The sequence below is a fragment of the Clarias gariepinus genome, chromosome 10 (assembly GCF_024256425.1).
Source record: "Clarias gariepinus isolate MV-2021 ecotype Netherlands chromosome 10, CGAR_prim_01v2, whole genome shotgun sequence".
Taxonomy (NCBI): domain Eukaryota; kingdom Metazoa; phylum Chordata; class Actinopteri; order Siluriformes; family Clariidae; genus Clarias; species Clarias gariepinus.
Genome location: NC_071109.1, coordinates 1,730,137 through 1,741,826, shown reverse-complemented (window position 1 = coordinate 1,741,826; position 11,690 = coordinate 1,730,137). Strand labels below are relative to the sequence as shown.

Sequence of the window (11,690 nt, the reverse complement as noted above, 5' to 3'; positions counted from 1 at the left end):
CAGTACGGCTGAGCACCTTTAGTTGGAGTTCTGTAAGTTACATCGCCACCACCTATAGATCTCTCAAATTTAAATTCAAATTTTATTCCTCACATAGACAGTCATACACAGCACGAAATGAAGTGAGACACTTATACGACCGCTGACCCTCAAAATTCAAAAGGAGAAGTTTCAGTATGAAATAAGAGAAAAAAGAGTTTTACAAATTAGAAATATAGAGTAATATAAGAAATAAAAATTAGCTGTAAAAAGACATAAAAATGTACATTATGTACAAATAATAAAACTATTAAAATGAAATAGTAGAATAAAAATGGGAATATAGAAATATAATAAAATATAATTTTAAATAATTATATTAATTATAAATGTAATAATAATAATAATAGTAATAATTAATTCTATTGAATTCTCCTTAATCCTGAGTGATCTTTCAGGGTCTGTTTATTTAAAAAGCTATGTAGTGAGGGGAAAAGACCACCAGGTGGCGCCAAGTGCGCTGAGAGTTCTGTCGCCATGGAAACATCACAAACAAAAAGGGAAAGAGAACCGAAACTTCATGCTGAATAAATGTACTTTGTTTTACTGTTTATAATTGAGATTTTAAAGAATAATTAAATAACCCTGTATGGATTATTCACCGCAGAAGAAGAGGAGCGGGCTCCCCCGGGAGGTGTGGAGGTGGCTGCAGAGTCTCGAGCTCACGGTGTCCCCGAAACACATCCGCAGGTCAGGAACACACATTCATATTCAACACCATCCACATCAAGGCATAAGTCCATAATATACCATATATATTTTTACTTATTATGTATACATATAGTATACAGTACATATGCCTATATATACATATACATTATGCATGGGGGAGAAAGAACACAGCATTCCAAGAAAAACACCTGCTACCTACAGTAAAGTAAATCTTGTCCAAGTTGATAGACGCATGGATTCCACTCAATATCAGCAGATTCTGGAGACCAATGTCCAGGGATCAGTGACAAAGCTGAAGCTGCGCCGGGGCCGAATCTTTCAACAAGACAACGACCCTAAACATACAACAAAACAAAATCTACTAAGGCATTCATGCAGAGGAACAAGTACTGGAAGTTCTGGAAAGGCCATCTCGGTGCCCAGACCTGAACATATAAAAAAATCTGTGGTGTGAGTTAGAGAGAGCTGTCCATGTTCGGAAGCCATCACACCTGAATGAACTAGAGATGTTTTGTAAAGAGGGATGGTCCAAAATACCTTCAACCAGAATCCAGACTCTCATTGGAAGCTAAAGGAAACGTTTAGAGGCTGTTATTTCTGCAAAAGGAGGATCGACTAAATTTTGAGTTAATTTCTTTTTTGTGGTGTCCAAATTTGTGCACCTGCCTAATTTTTTTAAACAATTATTGCACACTTACTGTAAATCCTATAAACTTCCTATAAGATATATTTAACTGAAATTTTTTATTGGAACAACCAACGATTAATACAGAAAAATCATGAAGATTAACAAGGGTGCCCAAACTTACGCATCCCAATGTGTATATATATATATATATATATATATATATATATATATATATATATAAAATACCATATAGTATACAAAAGTCTAATTCTTTATATATATATATTTCAAATATGTAAATATGGAGAATGTTTTTTTCACACTACCACATGTAATGCATACGACATTTCAAATAATAAAATGTTGTCACTAATCTAAAGACATTATAACTGAGTTCGGTAAAATTAAAAATGCGCTCAGGATGTCACGTTGCATGGAATAAATAACCAGCTTTCACAATGTCATGGTTTAAAAATTTTTTTTTATGAAAAGGACAAATTTGAAGGCGTCTCACACACTCCCTCTTACGCTCGTGTGTGTCTGTGTCTCGCTGTGTTTCAGAGATTTCTCTAACGGTTATCTGGTGGCTGAGATTTTTTCCTGGTACGTCCCCGAGGAGTTCTCTCTGCACACATACGATAACGGAGCGTCAATCGGCGCCAAGCAGAGCAACTGGTCTAAGATCGAGAAGGTCAGGGTCTGTGTGATTGTCCACGTATTCAAGTGCAGAATAAACCACGTGAGGAACACTGTACACACCCTGAAGATGATTCATTTACTCTGACGGCATGCCCCTGAGTGTTTCTCTTTTACTTTTTTAATCCGTTTAAAATTATGCTTAATATCTGTGAAACAACTTGACATGTGACAGCTTGTCACGTGACCAAGAATAGTGTAAACACCTCTGTCCTGAAAACTCAAGGAACTGACTGTTACAAAGCGCTGACACTGGAGACTCCTTCCATAAGCGTCTGAGAGAAGGCGTTATCAAATCATTAATTTATTCTTATCTGTAGATCTTGTTACATTTGTACACATGGTAATTTGTACAAATATGTGTGTGTGTGTGTGTGTGTGTGTGTGTATGCATGCAGGCGCTGGCCAAGCGACGCATCAGTTTGATTAAGGAGTCCGTTAATGGTACGATTCACTGCAAACCAGGAGCAGCCGAGGCTTTAGTTCAGGAGATTTACACACTGCTGACCAACAGGAGGCAAGACACACACACACACACACACACACACACACACAAATAGTTTCCAGATCCATGCTCTCCTTGTCATTTTACTTTGTCTGCATTGTGAACTGAAATATTTATATCTGTTTAATTCTGTGTCTCCATAAAATCTGTTTTTATTTAAACATATATAATTATTTTACATAAAATATATATCAGATCTGGACTGAACAGTCATTTTAAACAATAATGTCAAATAATAATAAATCTAAAAATTCACGTTTTGTAATTAATCATTATTCTAAGTGTTGGTTATGATTTAAGTGTGATGTAAACTGATCGTGCAAATAAACTGCAAATTTTATTGTCCGTTTTATTTTATGACACAAACATGCTGTAAAGTCACAGCGAGGTGTACGACTCTGTACTGGTCCTCTAACGCCACAGAAGTCTGTTCAGATGTGATAAACAATAAACAAGTTAAGTCGAGTCGGATTTATCGTCTCGGTTCAGTACAAAGTGACACCGAACAGCGTAGACAGGAAGTGCTGGCTCATGCGGCTAAGGTCGTTGTTTTGGGGATCTGAGGATCAGGGTTCGAGTCCCGCCCTCGGTGGGTTGCCATGTCCCATTCCACCCAGCTACTGTACACAGTGTCGGTCCCAAGGTCGGATAAAATGGAAGGGGTCGCGTCAGGAAGGCGTAAAGACCTGTGCCAAGGTGTGTGTGGCCTTGTGTACCCATTTGTGTACGTTATTTTTCAGGATGCAAATAATGACATTAACTCCGAGCATGTGTTTATTTTTAGCTGAACAATGTATCAAATTAATAAAAACATATTTTTTATTATATTTATTTATTTATTTATTTATTTGTTATATTTTTTTCTTTATCAGTACTTCGTGGGTGATATAAAGAGATCTAAATCTAAATTCTGAGCCTGTGGTCCATTTTGGGGGTTAAATCTCAATTCTACTTCGTACCTGCAGGATCCAGAGTGCCCAGGAGGAGGCGCTAGACTTCACTGATCAGAGTTATCAGGAGCAGCTGCCCATGGTGGCTCGATCCACGGCGTCGAAAGCCATTAAAAACAACGTGAGTCTGAGCGAGGAGCTGGCTGAGAAAAACATCAGCACCAAGCAGAGGAACATCCAGAACATCATCCACCGGCACCTCGAGCACCGGAGAGAGGAGAGGAGCCAGAACCCTCGTAAAGAACACACACACACACAATATTTAATTTCCCACAACAGTGTAAACCACAGACTTCCACATGATATGATTTACAAGATGGCGGCTCGATACTGCTGAAGCTGCTACAATACGATACGAACGTGATACGATACGATTCAACATCGTCTGATGGATGTGTGTGCAGAATTTGAGTTAGACTTCTGTTAACTGAGTTATGGACCGATGAGCTTCCTAACCTCCTGATTTATTTACACATCAGTTTAAAAATTATTAATTATATTTTACCCATCAACTTTTTATCCTTTTTTCATAAATGGCTTATTTATGATTGGCGGTTTAATGCATCAGATTTCTGAGTCTAATCACTAGGGATGAGAATCACCATATTCGACCAGCTCACATACAATTAAAAATATTGCCAAACAAAAGAATCATAAATTAAAAAATCATGGAATAGATTTTTCCGCCATTTTTAAGAATCATGGTGTTGGAACAAGTCCACGAGTGTTTAGTGGAGAAAACTCCATAACTACATAATCTACATGTTTTATTGATTTTTGAAAAATCTAGTTTTAATTTTTACAAAATGTTAAAATTTTAATCTATTATTTATAAAATATGCAATTCATGCAAACTATGCAAAGTTTACAGCTTTTCTTTTAACCAGTAGTTTAACATGTTTAACGTGTTGTCATTAATAAAGAAGAAGACACTTCTACGGTTCCAGCCTCACAATCTCTACAAGTAGTTATTTGATACTGTACAAATTATAACAAAATTATTTTAAAAGCGTGTGGTGTAGTAATTATGTGATTTATGGAAAAATATGATGTTTAATGATAAAACATTAAATGAAATATTATAATTTAAAAAAATAAATAAATCTTAACGGCAGTTAAACTACTGATGAATGTTCCTAAACATTCCTAATGTAAACACTAATGCTCATGTAACTACAGTGACATCATGTGATCTCACTACCAGCCAAAAGTTTGGACGCGCCTTCTAATTCAGTAGTCTTTTTTTTTATTTTTATTAATATAATCTTTGTGCATTACATTCTACTTAATTACATTTTGTAACTTTAATGTCTAAAGTGTGGCCGAAGTTTTCACTACTTTATATATGTAGTTATTATTATTATTATTATTATTATTATTATTATTATTATTATCATCATCATGTTTGTATTGTTGACTCTACTGTAGTTTGGTGATATTTAAATACCATTATTTCTTAATATAGTGATGTGACATACAGTACTGTGAAAAAGTCTTGACCCCTCATTTCTTTATATTATATTAAAGAAAGGTGAGCATGAAATGTTTTACTGCAACAGGCTGCAAAATGCCTAAAGATACAATATAAAACCCGTTGTTTATATAACAGCCTCAGCAGCAGCGACCTCATTTCCTCTCTCGTCTGTTCTAACCTCTCAGCATTCAGCATCAGCAGTAACTAATCACCTCATGGCTCGAACAGGAAGCCGTCACACATGTGCATTTTCCCTCTGCATAGAGACATCTCTAGTTATTATTATTATTATTATTATTATTATTTGTAGTGGTAGTATTTGGTGTTTTGTATTTATTTACTGTTGACTTATTTTTCTCTCCTGTGTTTTTTCTCATTTGTTTTATATATTTGTTTTTTCTTTTGCTGAGTTGTGATGTCATGTTTTGTCTTTTTTTCCCCCTAACAGAACGTTTTAACGTGAAGCCCACGCTGGGAGAGCAGGCCGTCCGACTACCACCATCGCACTGGCATAAATGAGAACTGCAGCACAGAGTAATTGCATATGCTAAGACTTTAATAATAACCATAGAAATATAAACCATGAATAAAAACAGGAAGAATCCAAACAGAGATAACAAACCCAGAACACCAACAGACTTAAAGTGAATAACAATAACAGTAGATTTAACTGATCAATATGAGACCCAGAATAATTATTCAGGAGTGCTTACTGTAAATAATACGAAATAAACAAAGTGAGACCCAGTTGTGTAACAGGACTCTGGTGCAGTGCAACCTGGGAAACTAAAGTCACAACATGAAAATCCATGGGCACGTTGCCTCCTCCAGATTGTTAACTCTGACATAAACCCCCAGAGCCACTAGTGCGTCACCAGCAGTCCAGGACAATCCTCTCAAAATCCTTTAACAGCTTTTGCAACCTTGATGTGTGGTGCAGGGCATTGGGACTGGGTGGGGATATTGAAGCTGTGGTTGCATGAACTTGAGACCAGAATTGGAACTTGGCATGGGTACTGAGCTGAAACAAAAGGACAGATCTGGTACTCGTCACGGGGACGGAACTGATGCTCGTTATCCTCAACCCAGTTGTTGGAGCAAACACAATTTCCTTGAAGCCGGGTGGGAGGTCTACCTGTTAACCTCCATCTCAAGCTTCCTCCAGGATGTCCTGCACAAATTCACATGCCTGGTGTACCGGAAGCACGTCTATTTGTATCTCTCATTTGCTCGCTGCTGGATGGCACACAGCCACCGCCGATGGTCTTCACCAACTGCCCTCCATCACAACTCGGTCTGGGAGGGGGGTCCCTCATCCTAGACACCCCTTCCTCGCTGTCGTAACAGGGAGCCGTGTCGCCCTGAACCTCAAGAGAAAGGCCCATGTTTGTATTGTGAACCAGGCGCACTGCTCACTCACCTCTCCCAGTCTCATTCATGTGGGATCTCGCCTTTCTCTCCCCTGTGTGCTCGGCATTACTTCTGACTTGACGCCAGATTGCAAGGTGACCGCCCGCAAAAATCTGGTAGCCTCGCTATAGATGTCAAGCCCCCTCCCCAAAAAAAACATTCCTAAAAGGTCCTGAATGTAGATCTTAATGTAAGTCAGAGCAGACATTAAGACTTTCATATTAACCTTAGAAACATAAACAGGAACAAAATCAGAAACAATCTAAACAGTGATAACAAAACCTCCACGTGCTTCTAGGAGTCTTCCCTGAAACACACACACACACACACACACACACACACACACACACACACACACACACACACACACACACACACCAAAAGGAATGCAGCATCAGGATTTTCCCCTCAAGACAGAGAGACAGCAGCAGTAATGAGACACTAGAAGAAAAACTTTCACGAGACTTCTGAATCAGATTTGGAGAAAAGAAAAGGAAAAAAGAAAATCATAAATTAAGGTTAAGTGAGGTTTAATGTCGAATTATTTCATATTTCACTTTATTTACATTTTACCTTTATTAAATGTTTCCAAGCCAAGGTACCGCTGTGTACTTAAACCTGTGATGTGCAGAGCTGCTCATGTAGGAAATGAATCAACACCTTCTGTCCAATCAAAGAGCAGAATTCTGATTATCTGATTATCTGATTATTGGTAATGCTGATCTCTCTCTCTCTCTCTCTCTCTGTGTGTTTGTTTATCCAGCGTGCTGATTGATGGGAGTCGCAGGACACCCTGCAGGGATCAGATTCCCGCTTCACTTCAGTTCAGTTTTTTTTTTAAACAACATATTTACTGTCTTTATAATCAGACTGATCGTACTTAATCTCACAGCACACTCGCCTCGGGTTCAGCATCATAACGAGTGTGTAATGAGACGTGCACTGAGTGTGATGATTTAAGCTTCCATTACCTCCCAGCCATATTAGACTCATAGCTTCAGGATTAAAACGTTCAGACACTGAGCGACTCGACTGCGTGGAGGAGAAACGGGACTGAAAGAAGGACCTCAGCTTTGTGTTGTATAAAACAACATGTTGCAAGTGTGTGACCGAAAATAAACACAGCTAAACAATCAATTAACATGTGTTTATTTCTTATATCCAATCTTAAAATATGTGATAAAATATTTTTATTTTTAATGGAATATCAAATATAGAACTGGAAAAAAACAAGTAGGTGAATTTTATATGTTATGTTAATTTATAAAGTTAGGAATTAGCTTCTACTTTTATCTTTATTACTTATTCTTTATTATTATTATTGTGGTGGTTGTTGTTGTTTCGAGGGTTTGAAATTATACAACTTGTTCTTGTATTTTTATAATAATACATTTAACATTACTTTGATTTTAGAATTGTAAAAAATTTAATAAATCATCCATAATTTTTTTTTTATTTCCTTTTTTTATATCGTGGTACACAATGCACAGGAAAAATATATGCACCAATATATATAGATATATATTTTACATTTTGTTGTTTCCTTGATTTGTCACACTTTAGTCCTAGCAACTGAAGATTAAGATCGAATGCCTTACACCCTGAGCTACTCCTCCCTCCTTTTTTATATGATTTGTTTGTTTGTTTGTTTGATTTAAAGGAAAACTATCATTTGTCTCCAGATCAGATATGCCCTGCCCCAGGGGTGTGTGTCCTCCTGTACAGTCTCAGCTCTTTAGCAGTAATCATAGATCATCTGTATTTATTTATTTGTTATGTTTGTTTGTTGGCTGTGCATCCGCACACACTCTACTGACCCCTTGCATGTGACATCACACCTGGTCTAGAACCTGGTCTAGATTTGTGTTTATCAGCCACGCAGCAGGGAGACAAGACTAAACATGGTCAAAGATCGGCCCTGTTGGTGTCACTGGCGCTTGTGTTGTTGCATTGAAATAAATGTTCAGTAAATTTAGCACAATACATATTCAATAAAAATATATTGAATATATATTTTTACATGAACAATGTATATGTTTTACATTTATTTTAATATACAGTACTGTGCAAAAGTATTAGACACATGCAAATAAATGATGCAGAGAAAGAAAACATAAAAAAAATGTAAATAGTTTTTTACATAGTAAATAAATAGTAAGTTAGATCCTTTAGTCTCAGTAAATTTGTGTAGTTTTTTAAGGTATTAGCTACTAAGCTTTACTGATCCTGCAGAACCACACACAGTTCCTTCTGAGGACTTTAACTGTTGCACCTCCTTCCATTTTGTTTGAATATAATCATAAAATTATAATAATAATAGGAATACCTAGGAACATTTGAACTAAAAAATAAAAAATTTGCCCAAGACTTTTGCCTGTACTGTCTGTACATGGCATATGTTTGCTTAAAATAAATGCAAGGGTTAAATTGTGTCGGGGTGTCATTAGTTTTTCATTAACATCCTGATGCTTCTCAGTATTTCGTTTATTGGCCTTATTATCTGTAGCAAATGTGACCGTCTGACAAAATGGCTGACATTTTGATTTCGGAGCACGTGACTGCAAGAACACAATTCCATCTAAAAAACAATTACTTGGTGTGAAAGAGGGCGGGGTTTGCCAAAGCAGTCAGTCACATGATGTGACTCAGTAACAATGGTGTTTTATTCAGCACTTAGACACCTGACACAACCCTCACAATCACCATCACACCTATCTAGTGCACTAAATTACAGACTGCTCACAGAATCAACTCACAGCTCTCTAACCTGGCAGGTTTAAATACAGATGCCTGATGTGGGATTTGGAGACCCCTCTGGTCAAAAGATGTCACTACAAGCAATTCAGTGGGGGGAAAAACTTTCAGATCACTTATAAGACCTCTTTTTCTTGTGTTTTCTCTCCTTTAAGATGTTCACTTCTGACTTCTACATGTTTCAGTAAAATCCGAGAACTTCTGCTGCATCGCAGTAAACTGGAAGCTTGTGATTTTTAGTAAAACTCCATAATTGGCAGTGTGACTTCTTTAGGTATCCATGGCAACAAGAGTGAACAATAAGTGAGAAATACAGGATGTGATATAACACAAATCCTCAGCGACCATGTGTGTGTGTCTCTGTGTGTGTGTGTGTGTGTGTGTGTGTGTGTGCGTGTGGTTGTTTATTTCTCTTCCACAGATACTCCAAATTCATTAATTTTACAAAAGTCTGCCGGATCAGATGCATCTGGCCCACATCTGGCTCGAGTCCATACCATGCTCACGGCCACTTCCTGTTTAAGAAACTATTCATAAAACTAATTTGTAAACGACACGACTATTGTCATTACCTCAGGACCTAGTGTGAACACAATTACACACACGTGTCAGTATCGCTGCCTCGTGGCGAGGCAACACATCAGTGCGTTTCCATGGTAACTAAGGAATCAAAGCACGAGAGCGGAGGGGAACCGAGAGGGTCGGGCTCACTAGGGGCTACTCTAAACTCACACACCCTTACTCACACAAACAAGTGTAGTGTAGTGCAGTGTGTGTGTGTGTGTGTGTGTGTGTGTGTGAATGCCAGCTAACTGCATGCAGACGGCTAGCTGCCCTCATAGAGATCTCACGGCCATCTGCTGTGTGCTTTCTCATCTGTGCCTGTAGTGCTGAGTAGGGATACATTCATACATGTGTGTGTGTGTGTGTGTGTGTGTGTGTGTGTGTGTTAGAGCATGAGAATGGGAATTTTACTGCCACATATCACAAAAACACGATTATCAAGAATGGGTGAGATTTTCATTAGTTTTGGAGCCTCAATCACTGCAAACTGAAAGCACACACACACACACACACGCACACACACACACACACACACACACACACACACAGGAGCCAAGTCTCCTACCACTTTTCCTCTCCCACAGATCCTCTAAGCATCACAGGCTGCTCAGGAAACTAGCAGCATCAAAGCCAAGGGTGTGGCCGCTTCATTATTATTATTATTATTATTATTATTATTATTATTATTGCTGTTGTTGTTTGCATGTTTATCTTTAAATATAAAATAACATTTTATTAAAACAATATCCTATTTTGCGCACCAAAATAGTTTTATGATGTGAAATGAGTCGGGTGATTAATTTACATGGTAAAGTCTTTGTAGTGGGTCACGGACATGCACAGGCACAGATGCGGTGTAAGCAGCTGCACGTTTATTTACATAAAGTGGAAACACACTAGTGATGGGTCGATCTTTTTCAACAAATCCTTAAAGTGATTCATTAATTAAAGAGTCACATTAAAGAAAATTAATGTGAAGAACGCGTATCTCGGAGAGTGATTCGTTCATTTTCTACTGGTCACGCATGTGCAAATCATCACAAAACCCCCCGTAGGTTATGTACAGAAAACAGAACGATTCGTTCTTAATGAGTCTAAATTCTTTTGTCACGTGACTCCCATAGACGCTTTGCGGTGCAATAGATTCAAAAGAACGAACGACTCGGACTAGAAGATATAAGAGGTGAGCTGCTCATTCTGTTTATTATAATATGTCCTTAGCTGCATTGTAATATTTTCATTACTGGAACTATAGACAAAATGTGTGTCTGTGGACATATTGGGGGTCTTTTAGTTGAAAAGTCAACATTTAATTTTATTTCTGATTAAAAGAATGAAATTAACTAAATGAAAGATTCATTCGTTTTGATGAACGACATTCAAAGAACCGAGTTCTGATTCAAACGTCCCATCACTAAAACACACTCGTATTTCTGTGATTATTGTGAACAGGTATTTCATATGAAGGAAGGGAGTAGGGAGGAGAAGACCCAGCCAGCAATCCGTGATCGGGCATAGCAAGGAGGCAGGTGCGCGAGAACGCTGGCTTCTTCTTGTCGCCGTCCGCGAACAACAGCTCCCACTGGCGTCGGAATCTAACAAACAACTTAAAGGACAATAATATAAAATAATTCATAATACACCCTTCCCTCAGCACTGGCATGAGCACAAGGCTGAATCCCAAATCACAAAACTACCTGGGGTGTGGAACAAGGGATTGTACACCCTACATAATGCTAGCTTTCCTTTAAATGCTATTTGGGATTCGACCCCAGAACATTTAGTTAACAGTTATTCAGAAAGCTTGAAATGTCCAAAATGGAAAAACGAATCAAAAGCACACACAATAAAAAGTCCATAAACTTACTTTGCTGGGACTTCCGCGAACGCAAACAGGTTTTTAACAGTTCAGTTAATATTAAGGGTGATATCCAGCACAGGGGTTAAAGTGTCGGTAACAGGTGACAGTGAGCTGACGGTGAGCTGACAGGACAGGAC

General features: G+C 37.9%; 1 protein-coding gene across 1 annotated transcript; it reads left to right on the top strand.

The window, feature by feature from the left end:
* Positions 1-560: 560 nt before the first annotated feature.
* Positions 561-7,433, top strand: spata4 (spermatogenesis associated 4). Its single transcript, XM_053506430.1, has 6 exons — positions 561-729; positions 1,901-2,030; positions 2,434-2,552; positions 3,506-3,726; positions 5,413-5,498; positions 7,138-7,433. Exons 1-5 carry the CDS (start codon positions 629-631, stop codon positions 5,481-5,483), a joined length of 642 nt encoding a protein of 213 aa, XP_053362405.1. The 5' UTR covers positions 561-628; the 3' UTR covers positions 5,484-5,498; positions 7,138-7,433.
* Positions 7,434-11,690: the final 4,257 nt, after the last annotated feature.

What these genes read in the sequence shown, in the direction of transcription:
- spata4 (XM_053506430.1), top strand. Translation starts at nt 629, where the DNA reads ATGGATTATTCACCGCAGAAGAAGAGGAGCGGGCTCCCCCGGGAGGTG. An exon ending in TCCCCGAAACACATCCGCAG is followed by an intron (nt 730 to 1,900) that starts GTCAGGAACACA and finishes GCTGTGTTTCAG; the next exon opens with AGATTTCTCTAACGGTTATC. An exon ending in ACTGGTCTAAGATCGAGAAG is followed by an intron (nt 2,031 to 2,433) that starts GTCAGGGTCTGT and finishes GTATGCATGCAG; the next exon opens with GCGCTGGCCAAGCGACGCAT.